At 43.0% G+C, this 16,476-nt stretch overlaps 1 protein-coding gene across 6 annotated transcripts in view; it reads left to right on the top strand.

Annotated features, from left to right (window-relative positions):
- Positions 1 to 70: 70 nt before the first annotated feature.
- The window catches only part of DIP2C (disco interacting protein 2 homolog C), a 308,876-nt gene continuing 292,470 nt past the window's right edge, over positions 71 to 16,476 (top strand). For 4 of the 6 annotated variants that reach the window (XM_015617879.3, XM_019005649.1, XM_015617882.3 and 1 more), the window contains exon 1: positions 343 to 427. In XM_015617879.3, coding sequence (XP_015473365.1) covers positions 343 to 427 — 85 coding nt within the window. Of the gene's footprint in view, positions 428 to 16,476 lie in introns of all 6 variants that reach the window. The other 2 variants (XM_033520375.1, XM_033520383.1) reach the window with 2 other exon arrangements.

Here is a 16,476-nt window from a genome sequence, read left to right as displayed (position 1 = left end):
GGCGGGCGGGGAGGGAGGGCCGGGCGCGGCGAGGAGCCGATGCGGAGCGATCGCGGGCGGGCGGCGGGAGCAGCCATGGCGGGGCCCCGCTGAAGGAGGCGGCGAAGGAGGAGGAGGAGGAGAGGGGAGGAGAGGAGAAACCTCCGCATTCCCTCCCTCCGCGCCCCGTCCCCCCGCGCGGACCGCCCGCCCGCCCGCCTCCCCCTGCATGCCCGGCTGAGACCGCGGGGAGGACTCAGCCACCCGCCGCGGCCCCGCCGCCTTCCCGCGCCCCGCCAGCCGCGGACAAAGGGGGAGAGCGGGCAGCCAGAGGAGGGGAGAGCCCGTCCCCGCCGCACGAGCATGGCGGACCGCAGCCTGGAGAGCGTGTCCCTGCCGCTGGAGGTGCGGGCCCGGCTGGCCGAGCTGGAGCTGGAGCTCTCCGAAGGTAAAGGCGCGGCGGGGCGGGCGGCGGTGGGCGCGGGCGGCGCGGCAGCGGCGCGGCACCCCCGGCCCGCTCCCCCATCGCACACCCTCCGCCCTGCGGCCCTGCGGTGCCGGCCCCGGCCCGATGGCGCCCGGGGGGCTCCCCTGACGGCCCCTGCCGCCGGCGGGGGACCCCGGCGCGGGGGTTTTGTTCTACCTGCGAGACCCCCGCGCTCCGTCGCGGCGCGGGCGGGGGCGGCAGGGGGGCTCTGGCGGCGGGGCTTGGCCGCGCACGCGGTGGTGCGGGAGCTGGAAAAATCCGTGGGGATGGCTTGGAGGGGCTCCTGCCCTGCCAGGGAAATGCGGCTTCACGGAAAGGTGCCGTGTACCTGCGTGCCAGACCCCGCTGTGGCCGCATCGAGAGACTCCCACGGAGTCCACGCAGCGTGTGTGTGTGTGTCGGCTGCAACAACACCCCCTCGTAAGGTCGTTGTGGACAATACCACTCAGGTCACTCATACGAAACGATATATATATACATATTTAATTGCGGGATTTATTTATTTATTTATTTATAAATGCATAATTGGAAGCTTGTGGTGGCTTCTTGGCGTGGTTGGTTGTGATGCTCCGCCGGTCCCCGTGCTGGGAAGGCGCGCACGCAGCCCGAGCTGTTGCCGTGGCAGGGAGGATGAGCAGGAGCCCCAGCCCGCCCTCCGCTCCTCAGCCCGGCTCCCGCTCCCCGCTTCCATGTGTGTCAGCGCCAGGGTAGGAGCGACAGGAGCAGCGAGGAGCGCCTGTCAGTGCCCTCTCTGATGGGCACTGAGCGCCCGGAGTCGTGCAGACGGTTTTAGTGTATCTGATGGAATCGGTGTCTTCCGGAGGGAGAGAGTGGGCAGTATTCATATGTACTGATGCTAGCGTTGGCTCTTTCTTGAAACGCAGATCTATCTGCTATTAGCTGCCTCTTCCTTTTTTTTAAAAAAAAAATAAATAAAAATAATGCTGCCCCCAAATATCAGGGTTTGTTCACCACCAAGAGGCTACAGCACTTCATAGAAGGGACAAATGACCCAGCGTGTCCCAAATTAGTTATTGGAAGTGGTCAATATATTGAGCTGTCTGTCTGTCTTCTGTCTTTTTGTAACGGTTTGTAAGGGCTCCGAGCCAGAAAGTAAAATGCGCTGGAGCCAGTTTCATCAGCAGGGAGGAGCTGATGTTGACATTGTATTTTCCTTTTAACGCTTTGAGGGTGAAGAGAATGAGCTACCGAGATTGCTTGTGGCTCTCATTTCTGTGCCTCCCCCTCCCTGATGGGGCCCTGAAAACTTGAAGTAAGAGGAGTTAAATACAGTATTGCCTTTCTGTGATGCACTGCCCGTCCATTGGCCATCGTCTGTGGTAGTGAGGGTGGGAAGAGCTGTTTATATCATGGTACATGCAATGTCTTTATGCAGAAAATGCTTCTTGGTGTGTGTCACATAATTGTCTACACACCAATGAGATACTAATTAAAACATCTCTTAGTAAATGCTTACCAAAAACCTGAAATCAAACTGGCATAGACCTTCAATAAATATGCTAATGTAGTGTTCCAAAGTTGTAATACAGTTTTGTGGTGCAGTTTCTGTTGCTGTAAGCATAATCCAAGAAAGCTGTGAGGAAGTGGGACATGGTTTGAAATTGGGCATCTGTATCTGCACTGCCATAGCTTCCCTGCAGCTAGATCTGGAATGAGTTTAGGCCACTGACAGTGAATGAGTTTAGGCCACTGACAATATAGTTTTTTATGTGCCACTGGCGTTACATGCAGCAGACAGGGTGGCTTGTGTGTTCTGACTGTGGCAGCCTAGATGAGGATCTAGTTGGAATTGGGAGGCAGGTAAAGAACAGGCAATATCACATTTTCAGCGTCTTCCCCCAGGCTGCTCTTGGTGTGTTCTTAGTCAAGTACATGATAGTGTTCAGTGCCTGAGAAAATGAAATAATTTACTGCTTAAAGCTCCTACCTTTAGGCATGTTGCAACTCCTGGCCTGTTCCCAAAATTAGTCCCTACAGAGAGTGGGATCAGATCTGTACAGTTTTATTGTGTTGTAGAAGTCTGCTCATACTCTGGCCATGCTACTCCTGAGTTAAATGGTTTTCAAGGCAGCTCTGTCTCTACACCCTGAATGTACAGAACCTTATGCTTATGCTTCACTTGGCTGTAATGAGCCAGTCCACTGCCTTCATTCACTGATACACACTTATGCAAGTGCATAAAAGTTCACATGATTGAGGTTTTAACATGTGTTCTGCTCATGATGTGTTAGGGTGTCTCTGCTGCCTTTGTGAAGCTGGAGACTTTTTGAGGCAATAGGCAACTGCATGCTTTAGTGTATTTGGGCCTTATTGATAACACTGGGAGCAGAGTGACTGCTGTTAATTTTTGTCCCTTTTTAAAGTGCTTTCCCAAGTCAGACTTCCTGGGAAGACGTTTTTTCAAGTGCTGCATTTCTGAACCATTGTATTTGTTGTATTGTTTGAGTATGAGGTTTTTATTTCTGGGTGCTGTGGGTCTTAGAGCTGCTGCCTGTACCCAAGCCACGTGGTTCTCTGTGCCAGAACCTGCTATGGACATTGCAGCTTTAGGAACACTTTCTGAAAGGGAGCTGCTGCTTTGTGGGAAAGAGAGGAGCACCGGCAGGATTATTGTGTGGTTATTCCTTGGCTGTGAGCTAAAGCTGTCTCCTTCCTAGCTCTAGGAAGTGTGATAGAGTGGGTCCTGCCCACACAGTGCATCTCAAAACTAAACTGAACATAAAATAGCTGTTGTCCCTGTGCCCAGACCTGGTTACTGTGCCACTAGCACAGCGGGCACTGTGCAGGTGTTGGAACCACAGTCTTCACTGGGAGTTGTCATCACACATTTCAGCTGGGTCGTGGTGTTTTCCCCAGCCCCTATAGCCAAATCCTGAGTTCCTTGTTCAGCTGCACACTGGGCATAGCCTCTCTGGCATCAGAGATGTGGCAGGAGAGCCTCAGATAGCACGTGCTTTGTAGACCATAGAGCAGAGTGCCTTTTTTTTTTCTTTTTTCTTTTTTTTTTAGCAGTTGTGCACTGCTTGTTTGTTGAAAGGGAGGAGGAAGGTTGAAAGGACTTTAATGGTGCTCTGTGAAGTTTGTCTCTGTGACAATCCTAACCTGTTGGTTACTGTGGGCAAGCCACATGCCTTCCACCTCCCCTTTGCTGTGGTCTGAATGGGCTTTTTTTGGTTTTAACATAGCTATTTAAAAGGTACTATGGATGCAAATGAGGATAACCATTTTAGATTTTGTTAGTTTCATTAGTATGACTTAGAAGGTGAAGATCAGCCAGACTCAGAAATGCATAGCAGGTTCCTCTGTGTCCAGGTTGCCTGCCCCACATGAGGAGCGAGTGCCAGAGGTAGCCTGGCACCCTGAAGAATGTTGAGAATGATGTTCATGGTGATGTGGTGGCATGTAGTGTTACATTCAGCCTAAGGCATCAACAGCACACTTCTTGTTGGTGTTTTCACTTCATTCTGGGAAGGGAATATTGCTTCTGGTTTTTCAGGACACAGCAGCTCAACAGAACTTCGAGTTTTTTAAATATTTGAAGTTGTGGAATCATCCTTGATTCCAGATATTCTGGAGACGTTTGTTAGGCTGTGTTTGAGTGAACATGCTTGATGCTGGTGTGTTATGTACATGTTCTCTGACACTCTGGTAGTTTCCCTGAGCTACTCAAGCTTGCATTGCTCAGAAGTAGCCCTTCCAGGCTGATGCAATCAACATGTCACTCTGCAGTAGCTGCTCTTCAGGGCTGCTTAGGATTTTATGAGGTTTTTAGTTTTCTAACCATGTATAAAATTGTACTGGGTGGAAATAGATGAATCATACTGTTTTTTAGAATAGCTTGGGGGTTGTTAACTGAAGAACTGATTAAATAAAACCGGGAGTCTTGAAATGTGCTGTTTTATTAAAAAAAAAAAAAAAAGTCATTCTACAGCCCCTTCATTCTTAAAAACACATAAGAGTTTAAAAAATGCTCCCTCCCCCTTTTCTCATTTTGTCCTCAATTTCAGGGTATACAAGGTTAAATTGCCCTTCCAATTATTTAGTGAACCAAAATTAATTGGGCAAAGGTGCTCTATATTTCTTCCAGTATTTTATCCAAGATAACATAGCAGAAACACTTAAAGAACCACAGACACCACATGGAAAATGTGAAAACCATCGTGTTCAGAAACTATTTTCCCTATGTTCAATACTATAATTCTAGTCCTCTTCCATTTTAAACATGTGAGGCATTGCAGGTTTCTTTTTTTGAAAGTCTCAAATTTTCTCCAAAGAGCACTTTCAAAAAAAGTCTCTGCAGATCTTTAATAAGTGATTACTTATTCCCAAAGGCACTGGATGTGAAGTCACCTAATTAATTTGGTCCTCTGCTTTCATTGTATTGACTGGCTCAATTATATTTGGTAATATTGCTTGGGTTGATTGAGTTACTTTCTGGCCAGGTTTATTATTTTATTTGGTGTAAGTTATGTCTTTTATTGTCTGCCTGTAGTTGCTGGGTTGAGACCAGGGATGTGTAGTTAACTCCTCTTGTTATTATTTCTCCCTAACATTTGCCAGCTGACTTCACTTGCAGAGAGGTTTTAAAGTGTGAAAATTTCAATAACTAGCACACCTCTGTGATTTGGGACGCAGAGTCATCCTTTTAATTCACTCCTTGAGAGATAGTTCTCTGCTTAGAAAGTGAGTATCACCTGTGCAATGACAGAGTGTTAATGCTTCTTGAGTTTAGGTGAGAAATGAACTAAGAAATTCAACACTCACATTTGCTTCGTGTTGTTTTTTGAGCTGTTGAGAGTTGGCTCATGTTTTCAGTTACTTTCTTCTGGTGGAGAGAGGACTAATTTACTCAAAATACATAAAGCTGAAATTTTCATGGGAGTTAGATGGGAGACTAGGGCTTTAAGAATATACTGGATATCATGGAAATTATGATAAAATCAAGAGCACTGTCAACAGAAACCTTTCTTTTTTAGATGAAGCTCCTCTCATCAGCTATTTTGTTTCTCTGATGGTGCTCAAGTTGGAGAGGGACAGTGAGCTGATTATTTTAAAAACAGGTTCAATTCGTTCATGAGTTAATCATTTGTATTTTCAGGCACTGGAATTTGAAGGGTTTCTCCTTTTTTTTTTTTTAAATTCTAAATATTTTTAATTGCCTCCTTCACTGTGCTATTTGGACTTAAGGGCTTTTAATGTGTGTCAAAAGAATTCTCTGCCACTCCTTCAGCAGAAGTACATGGTAATGCCTTGTAAAACAGACTATGCAAATCTCCAGGATGTTCCCAGAACAGCTGTCCTGAAGGCATGCTGTGAATATACCTTTATTGCCAGCTGATGTTGAGCAGCATTGGTGCCCAAGGGTTACACTTAATAGATCATTCAGATGATCTTTGCTGTATTACACAACTGATGTACTCGAGACACTTTTCCCAAGGATGTGTGAAAGTTGCCGAGGGGGTGTCAGTTTTATAGGCAAAGCAGGGAGTAAACAGTGTATTTCTGAGGAGAACACATGCTGCAAGGAGCTGCCCTTTGCAGCTCCAGGTTATGTCTGGGTGGCCGTGCTGCGCAGCGCAGGGAGCAGGAGCCAGCGCTGCTTCCCCTTGCCAAACCTGTGCGCACCTGTGGCTGTGAGTCAGCGTGCTGCCTTCCCTGGAAAGGTGCTCACCTGCCTGTGCTGATCCATCAGAAGGGAAACACACTCATTCTGATTCCAGATATCCTTTGGTATTGGAGGAATTCAGGTTTAGCACGCCTCTTTCATTGGGGTTAATTTTTCTTGGGGGAAAGTGTTTTCATGCTGTCTAAAAGCAGAGGTAATAAACTAATTTTTGATGCAGGATTTGGATTGGGAATGGCAAAAAGATCAGTTTCTCTGAAGGGATATCAGCAGATTCCTTTAGGTCTTCCTAGCTCAGTATGGATGTTTGTGGTATGGTACGCAGAATCCTAAATGTACCATAGCTCTCCTATACTTAAAAATGCATTGACTGCGTTTTAATTTTTTAAGAGGCTATTTGTATAACGCGTCAAGCAGGACATATAATTTTTTAAAAATAACTGCTTTAATTCCCCAGCAACTGTCAGACAAGATGAGTCACTGCAGTATAAGAATTCACCACAGTGCATCACAGATTTGACACAAACTCTTAATCCATGTAAAATTATGCATGTATATTCCCCTATCTTCTCAGTGGGTGAGCTTCATTTTTGCCAAACTCATGATGATCCCATTCTGCCTTCTTTCCTCCCCCGCCTCCTTTTTTCCCCCTTTTCTTCTTGAGAACCTCCTTGCAGTCAGCAGCCCCAGTGCGGGATCTGGATGGAGGACTCTTTTCCTGGCTTGTGAGGAGCCTTTCCTGATTGTTAACCACAGCTCCTGGTTCTCTCCTTGACTGTGGTGGTGTGGGGGCATTTCCAAAACACGATTGCTCTCTGCAGAATTCTGTTCTTTCCTTGTATTACTAGGGTAAACATACATTAAAAGATGGGAACTGGTTTATTTAACTCCACTTGGTGCAGAACACTGGGGAATTGCTCATTTTAGACCTGTGTAAATAAATATTTTTTTTTTTTTTTTTCATTTTTTTCCCCCCCAGTAGTCTTAGCTTGGGCATCTAATTGCTAGCAAGTATTATTTATCCCCAGGATTAAGTATGACTTCAAAACAGTGTAAAATATACTGGGGACACCATCATATTCTGCAATAAAACAGTAAATATAGGATTAGAAATACTTAGAACGATACAGCTTGAGACAGATGCTGGGCAGAAGACTGTGGCCATGGCTTTAGCTGGAGCCTCTTGCCACAGAAGAGGAGTTTCTGTGTGAAGCTGTGTGAAATCCTACCAGGGCACTCTGTGCATGGCTTTTGGGATGGAGGGAGGTGTGCCAGAGTGCTTCTTGCAGTCCCTTTTTGGAGAGCAGAGGCATTTGCTGGTTCCTGGCAGTTTGGTAGGCACAGTCTAACTTGCAGTGCTTAGAGCAGCATCCAGAGCCAGGGTGTGCATAATTGCCACATTATTTTACAGCAGAAGTTAATGTTGAAAAGTGTATGATGTTTCAGTGATCTCTTTTTAAGACTTGTGTTAAGTGGTTGGATAACTAGAGGAAGGACTCTCATGAGGGATCTTGATAACTTGGAAGAGAAGATGTTTCCTCCAATTTTGAAGGGGCTGTTTGCTTTCCAAAGACTGAACCATACATATACTGTCATTTAGGATGCTTGAGGGGGTTTTTGCTTTTATGAATATGGCTGGGTCTGCAGAATGGTGGCAGTGGAGGCGACAGAGGGATTCTTTAAGTGCTGTCTTTGTATCTAAGTAGAAATGGATGTTGGGACTTGTTTGGTCCTGTATCTCTCTGGATCCAGAGTCTGTATCTCCAAACTGTGACATCTGCAGTTTATTCACTCAAATCTTGGCTTGATCTGTATTTAAGATTAAAATATCAAGAAAAGATCCTGTAAGTGTGGTCTGGTAAGAGCTGCTCAGAAGCCAAGGAAATGTTTCTTAATGAACTTGTGACAAATACTGAACTGTAAATAATGGGGCCTGTTTTTTCACTGGTAGGCTGCTGGTTGAAAGTTTGCCTACACCAGCAAAAATTCAGAGACTTTTGGTTGGCTTAGACACTCAAACAAAGTGTTCTGACACTCTCTTTCCTACTGTGTGGGTGTCCATGTGTCCATAAACAGCCTGGCAAAATAGAGAGACCCTAGCAACAGTCTCCTCAGAGAAAGCAGCCCTGGACTGGTCCATCTGTGTGGACCCTCCAGGAAGAGTTATGTGCTATTAGCAGGATGGCTGCAGGGATATTGCATCCATTATTGCCATTTAATGAGAAAATAGACCAAACTGGTCTTTGGACTTTTCATAGCAACTCTTACAGAACAGCTCTGGAATTGTACAGAAAATTTCTTTCTGGTAGTAGCAAATAATAAAATCTCACTTTTTTTCTTTTGTGGGGATATCCTTAGTCATATTAACTAACATTTTTCATTGTTATAATTTCAAGGGGAATGAGCAAAGTTTAGAATTTTGTGTGCTATGCCTCTTATCCTTGAAATAAATATTTAAATGACCAGTTATTTTTTATGAATGTGTGAACAAATAAAATTATGGCATTGTGGTGGCATGCAAGCAGTTCAAATTTAGTGAAGAATCTTGAAGTAAAAATTGTTTGAAATGCTAGACTTCTTTGGCAGATGCCTGAGGAGGAACCAACAACACCCAGTGAAAGCGCAAAATGTAGAAACATCCCTGCTCTTTTCTGAAAGATGATAATGGCAAACCCCTTTGCTGAATTTGTTGGAAGAGCTCAGTTTCATTTGCCATGTCTTTTTAGTCTGAAAAAATAATGGATACTTTCTTTAGTAGATGCCATAAGTTCTCTGAGTGTTGTGAAGTAAGGGATTAACCTTTTTTAAGAAAAAGTCCTGTTGGACTGTGGAGTAATGTTTATTTCTGAGAGGGAAAATAACAGGCTGTACATTTAATTTGCTCTACTTCAAATTTGCTTTGTGTTGTAATAGAAAAGGTTGATTTGTTATGTTGAGCAGCAACAATGGGACTATCAGCAGTTAAATTTAATAATATTTTGCTTTTATGGTGATAAAAAAAAGTCTTGTGTTTTATGTGTTTGAATTTTATGCTGTTAAAGTTTGGCACATTCCAATCACAAGGTTTTATCTGTGTCTCTGGCAGACACTGACATCAGTCACAGGCTTGGGAGAATTGGACAAGCATTTCACAGTAGATCTTGAAGAGTGACCAAGAGTAGAGGCATAGACATTGGGGATTAAAGCAGTCTTAATAAACATTATTTACCAGGAGAAAGATTGGAGTTTATTTTGATTATTTGAGAAGTCTTGTGTTGGGGATGAATACTTTCTCATACTGCAGAGCATTAGCAGTCCAAAACAACAGAAGATTGAACTCCTAGGAATGGAAATTAGACAAGTGGAGTTTGAAGATAAGACAGAAAGTATTAATAACAGTAGATAAACAGTGAAACACTTGCATAGAAGACTCAACAGCTTTCAAAACAAATCTACCTGCAAGTAGAACTGGTGGATGGCTCCTTTCTAAGACATACATAGTAAATGTAAGAAGTCTGTGTGTGTACATAGGTATGTAAACCACTGGAGCCACCCTTGACCAGAAATACACTGGTTTAGTGCTTTTGTAGTGGCATTTTTTAAATGTCTAGTCCAATATTATGATATATGTTTTCCTGGAAACTCCAAAAGGCACTGCAACATCTTAGAATTTCAGGTTTAGTATGTTTTCAGTATTTTACTAGAGATGACTTGACATTTACTTGCAGTAGTAATTTGTTTTAAGTCAATATTGAACACTGTAAGGATTGTGCATACATTACAGTTTGAGAGGGTATCAAAGGCAGCTGCTCTGATAATACTTGCTTAAATACTGGCTACTCATATATTTGCCTGTAGCTCAGGGGACTTCTATATAAGCAAGAAGTGGCAGAAAAATAACATTTTTAAAAGCTTCCTTGAAGTTTACTGTGCTTTGCTTAATCATTGGTTTCTATGTAAAGATACTGTCCTTTGTAATAATTTGGATAAAAAATAAGCAAGTAATTCCTCTAAAGATTAATCCTTCTTGCATCCTATGCCCGAGGTTGCTCTTTGCCGTGATGTCTTTGCTTCTGCCTCACTGTCAGACTGTAGTAACTTGTATTTGCTCTTCACTGTAGTGGTAGGTGAAGGGTGTAGGAGCAGGAAAAGTGACTCTGTGCCTTAGTGCTGCCGTCAGAACGTCTGTGAAAACTGTTTTGTTTACTGGGAGTTTCACAAAGCTGGTGTCTTTGACCTCCAGCAGTCACTTCTGGAGCAAGGTGAAACAGAGAACATACTCCTTTGTTTGCAGTGGGAAAAGATATTTGTTGTTGCTTAACCCAGACACTGTTTTTCTTCCTGAGCACAATAATGCTGTGGCTGGTATTGTCTGCCAGTGGTAATTCTGAGGAAGATGAGGGCTCCTGGCAAGTCTAATATTTCTTCCTTGGCTTTGAAGGTCAGCCTCCTGTCTGTTTTTTGTTCTACCAAAGATGCTGTGTGGCTGAGCGAGGTGATTGGGGTCACCTTGTGAAAAGTGAGGAAGCTGTGTGTGGGATGTATTGAGCCAGAAATAGCCACAGCGATGTTAAATTTCATCTTTGACTGCTGGACCTTTCAGAGACATTTGTTAACTTGTGGTAACCTTGTCCATAAGAGTTTTCTCTCCATAGGATACCTTTCAAACAAGTCTAGGAAGCCTGGATCCTTTCGCATCAGTGCCAGTTTCTCTCTCCTGAGAGGAAGGAATTCCAGCTGGTTCATGTACCAACTCTTTCTACTATTGAGGAAATACTCTGGGCTCTTTTCTTTCATGAAGATCATGCAAAAAACACAGCATCTCTGAAACATAAAGTCCTCTTACTGCTTGTGATGCTGCTTGTCATTCCTAGGTGGTGGTCTGGCTTTGGCTGACCTGCAAAGTGCTTTTCTGAGTATTTTGATAAGGTAATATCACCTGCAATGTTATGTCTATTGTACATCATTCAAAATGTGAAACTGCACATGTATGCTTCTTCAAACGCCCATTGGCTCTTAAGTATTGTAATTGGTTACTTCTGGTAAATAACAAATACAATTTCAGATTTGACTTTCTTTATAAGCCACTCTGGTGCAGGATATATACTAGAAATACCACCAGGCCCCATCTGCCAGCTTGATCCTTTGTGCCTTCTTCAGACCAAAGCAAATTGAGTATCTAGGACTAGATTAGACTGAAATTGGGAAGAAGAAGAAGAAGCCAACTCTTCTTAGAAGTGAACTTTTTAAACATGAATAGCTTTGTGTTCTGAATTTTAGAGGTTTTTTCACTCTGTCATAAATCTGCTCTAAATCAGGCAACCCAAAGACATCTCCCCTGACTTTCCCCTAGAGTAAAAGGTTCTTTTGCTCATGGGGACCTTGTAAAAAGTGGTAGTTTGAAAATGGTAGCCAGTAGATGCTACCAAAATGTCTTACTTAAGTATTAGTGAAACATATTATGTGTCCTTCTTTCTCAAAAATTGCTCCCATAGTTGTGTTAGAGTTAAGAGAGGATAAAGCATCTAAGTGGCCACATCCTTCTGGAACACTGTGGCACCTGTTCTCCAGGCTTCTTTTGAGAATGCTGTATGACTGTTGTCATGGACTGGGTTACCCCCTTCACTGGTTTCTGCATTCCACCCCTGAGCCCAGCACAGACAATAAAGCAGCCACATCTCACCGAGTTGGGCTCCTAGGAGAGTACAATAGTAATTACAATGAAATTACAATAGGAATTGCTGTTGAAAGGTGATTGAAATCTCCACAAAATAGCAATATGGTTGTACTTTCAATGCAAAAGCTGAAGCTTAATTTTCAGGGGCTCAGATAAGGGAGGGGGGGAGTATAAGTTTTCCCAAAATAAATTCTTGGATTTATTTTTTCACTCAGAACTAAGTCCAGTTCACCTAAAAATAAATGGCAAAAGCTATGCTGGCATCAGGGCTGCACTAATGGGTGTACTTCCCTTAAAGCTAGGTCTGTGAATAGTCAGAAGGAGTCTGTGATATTTAAGGATCTGTGCTAGGGTGTACGGCAAAAAGAAACAGATACTTTTTCTTCGCTTTGTGTGTAGTTGTTGGTGGTAGAACATCTTGTGTTTGAGACAGAGCATTTACTTATATGGAGCAATGGGCCATGATGTACTCCCAGTGGAAAGATGGGAACCCCATTCAGGACTGGGAAACCAGTCCATATTTAGAGAAGTTGTTACTCATTGGCTGGAAGGCACTAATTAGCATTAAAGCTCTGTAGCATTTCTGGTCCTTTAATACATGGTTGGTATCACCTGTTTCTGTGTGACAGAAAGCCAACATATGTGCCTTTTACTTTCATTTTTAGCTTCTTCTCACCTCTCTGTTTTCCCCTCCCCTCACTGTTTAATTTCTGACTTTCTTCTCTCTAAAGCCATCTGGCCATGGTGTGGCCTGTCAGGGTCATTCCATCATCCTGCCCTACCTTCCTTGGTCATCTGTCCTTCCACCAGGGCTTAAACAGTCCACTTGGTACAGGATCATCATGTAGGTAATTCATGTGATGTCCCCTTTTGCAATTGCTCCTTTTTCACATGGGAAACGTTGCTCTCGAAGCATGTCAGGGCCAACATGTTGCAAATTGAAATATTTTATTCTTAAGTTGATTTCAAACAAATTTCTGTCATGGAATAATAAACTTGTTAACTGCTGAAACTTACAGGCTGTAGAGACACTAGCTGAGCTATGTGTTCTATTGGTCATGCTTGATGTTTGCTTTTTTGGTTGTTGTTGTTTAGTTCTGTCATGTTTGCTTAGAGCTAGATTAGGGTATCCTCTGTACAGTGCAAGGCATTTATGGAAAATGTGCATCTTAAATTTCTTGAAATCTGATCTGGAGCTAAGTCGTGACATCTATTTTCCATCTAAAAATGCATTTCTCTTAATTATATCCCCATTCAGTGTGGGTGGGCTTTTTTTTTTTCCCTCTCAATTCACATGAAATCCACACTAAACAAAAATACAGCTAATAGAGCCTAAAATTATAAAGTAACTACTTGGAAAGAGCTGGCAATGCTGTCTACATGATGAAAGCAATTTAAATTGTTCAGGCATAAAGCATGGATTAGAAACTGTATCTTCAAATCATCTTTACATATTTATGAGTACACCTGTTATATAAGCAGTGGAAAGTGCAGAGATTCCTCCAGCCCTCTGCCACCGTATGCAGGGTGAAGAAGAACCCAAGATCGTTTGTCAGTTTAAGTCTTTCAAATCCAAAGTGGAGCCTTATCTGCCTAATAGCCTAATACCAGAGAAAGATACTGTTTGTGTTCAGCAGGGCTGTATTCATGTGACTGTCAGGGGCTGAATTACTGCTCAGTTCTATATAAAGATTTCTGCTCCCACCCTGCCCCTCCCCGGCACTGTCATTTAGCACAATGCGCAGCATGGCTGTAAAACATCCCTGGCATACTGAAGCGTGTCTCCTTTCACACTTGTATGTGGAAGAGGAGAAGAAAAATAAAGGCCCTTCTTCTTGGCTTCTGCTAACTTCCTAGCTGCAGAGGGTTCAGTGCCAGCTGGGGCAGAGTCATGTTACTTGCACCTATTTTCCAGCTCCAGGCCTAAATTGAGAAGAGTTGGATTGTGTGATTGCTGTATCCTGCACCTCTTCTCTGCTCAGTGCAAGTGCTATGCCCAGTTTAGCCTGTGGTGTTAACATGAGTGCCCACAAAATACAAAATACAGCTTCCTGGGGAGCCAGGCTTGGAACAACAGAGCTGAGGGTTATACATGATGTGGCGTGAAGCAGGATTTTAAAAGTCTTTTTCGCTGTCACTGCTGCCTTGTTGCTGTTTGCAGGTGGGTTATGATTCCACTGGTGCCTGGGTTTACAAACAACAAAACAAAACCAAAAGAAACAAGAAAACAAGAAAAGCAAGAAAATCTCATAGAGGTTTTTTTTTTCCCCTGAGTAAGTTTCTTTTTCTAGCATTTAAAGTTGGAGCAGTTCAACAGTGTGTGCTATAAAGTGCAACTTCAGAAATAACTGCATCCTGCTGAGAATAGGGTCTGAACAGTATGCACAGAGAAAAAGATGGATGCATTGGGAAAGGGTGCATGTATAGAAACATCTAAATCCAGTTTTTCTGCTGAATAAAATAATTTGTGTAACTACACTGAAGATAAAGAAAACATTTTGTTACTTTGAGGCTATTACAGCTTGCACAGGGTGATTGTGACTCCCTATCCTTTGAGATGCTCACAAAGCTGTCTGGACGTGGGCAACCTGTTCTAGGTGGCCCTGCTTGAGAGGGAGAGTTGGACAAGGTGTCCTCTTGAGGCTCCTTCCATCCTCAGCCATTCTGTGATACCCCCCTAAATTTCCACCCTTTCACTGATAAGTAATTTTGTGCTTCCCAGCACATTTCTTGTGGATCACCCACTGTATGTGGATTTTAGAATGGCATACTTGGCCTCTCCTGCAGCGAATTAATACCTGAGATTTGCTGTAACACCAAGTTTTAAAATTTTGGATGTAATTATGCCTTGTGCAGTTTAGTGATAGTCAGCAAAAATATGCCACATGAGAGGTGAAGCACAGTGCATTAAACAGATATTTGGTTCTGAAGTTGTTTCCCTTAAAATAATGTTACAGCTTTTTGTATGCAAAACTTGATAATGGCAGTAAATTTACATCTTATGTAAATGAACTAGAATCCAAGCATGGGTAAGGGTGCTTGTGATGGTTTTAATACTGTCATTAGGATCATCACTCAAGTATATGACTGTCAATTAAACAATTCCTGGTTTTTTTTTTTTTTTGTATGATGGAACTATATGCTTGTTTATATCTATGGAAAAGTATTTCCCTTGGTTCTCTCAGGAGCAGGGAAATGAGCAGAACTGAATGGCTTTGAAAATTATTTTGTTCAATTACTTATTAACACTGATTTTAGATATGAATATACCTTGAAAGTTGATGAGATCTTTTATTATTTTTATTGAAATTTGTTTTGAGAGTAGTATGCAGCTGTAATCACACAGTTAAATAGTGCGTATTTTTTCAAAGTTTCATGTCAGTAATGCAGCAATGAGTCCCCCTGGCAGAGGTAGAAATCAGTCACCAATTCTTTGCATTGTAGAACAACCCACAGTGAGCCTTCTTATAGGAGTGATTTTATAGCTGTGGTCCTCAGATGAATGTTTGGCCTCACACTATTAATAATTTCTCAGCCACCAGGCTTTCTTTTCCTCTCTATAAAAAGCAAAACTAGGCTGTATTTTTTGGGGTATGAACACAGCTTTCAAATATGGAAGAACTCCCATATCCACATCGTCTCCTGACTGTTCAGTGAGCAGCTGGACATAGCTTTTGTGAGAGAAAGCTATGTAGAGTATGGTCCCAGTTCAGCAAGGCATTTTAGGCATGTGCTTCAGTCTCACTGGTACTGCCAGCTTAACTTAAACCAAATTGTCACACATGGAGTGAGCATGTTTGTCTCCTGCATGGAAAAAAAAGGTTGATGGCATCTTCACTGCTTACTTAAAAAAGAGATTCAGTGTTAAATCAAAGGATCGGCAGTCTTTCTTTTGGATTACTGAGCAAATGGAAAGGGATCTTCAAGCAATTTTTGTTTAAATGATGCTTCACTATATGTTTAAGGTCAGGTCATTAGATGAATGAGGAATCGAATGAACCTATGAACTCACCACACCTGTATCTCATTTTCTGTGCTTGTTCAGTGCTTTATAGAATTTGCAAGAAAAAGAGAGCAACTCCAGGAGAGTGAGTGTCAGCTGAAGAGCCCCCTCATTCAATACATGTTGTGGAGAAGGATACATTCAGTAGCTTGTCAGAAGACACGTGTCATGGGCAGGGGCCTTCTGTCTGCAGCCAAACGTGTGCAATCACCTTAAAATCCCAGTGCAGGTTCTTGCTTTCAACACAGTGTGGAAATGGGGGAATACGAGGAATTGCCTTTCCTCCTGAATACAGGTTGATCTAAGCAGCCATCTTCTGGAAAATGTTTTGAAGCTGTTTCTCTTCACCTTTTGCTGCAAGGCAAGAATCATGAGGAAGTAAGGAAAAATTGCTCCAGCCTTGCACTTAATACCTTTTTCTAGCATTGCCTTAAAAAAAGTGGTTCATAGACCAATTAATGAAATTGCCAGCCAAAGGAGAAATGCCTATCTCTTGCTTTCCAGAGCTGGGTTTGCAGCTCAGGGATATGAAAAATCTGGATCCAATAGGGTAATTTCCTGAAGACTGTATTCAAGCCGTTTTCTTATGGGAAAAAGAGGCAGTTGAGGGGTCGGTGAGAAGATACGTTTAATTTCTTCACAGGATTTTCAAAATAGCAAAAGAACAGGAGAGGCCAAGTGATCAGTGCCTCAGTCCTTTGACATTG

The sequence above is a fragment of the Parus major genome, chromosome 2, assembly GCF_001522545.3.
Source record: "Parus major isolate Abel chromosome 2, Parus_major1.1, whole genome shotgun sequence".
Lineage (NCBI taxonomy): Eukaryota > Metazoa > Chordata > Aves > Passeriformes > Paridae > Parus > Parus major.
The sequence above is the reverse complement of the archived record's forward strand: the minus strand, read 5'-3'. Positions and strand labels throughout refer to the sequence as shown.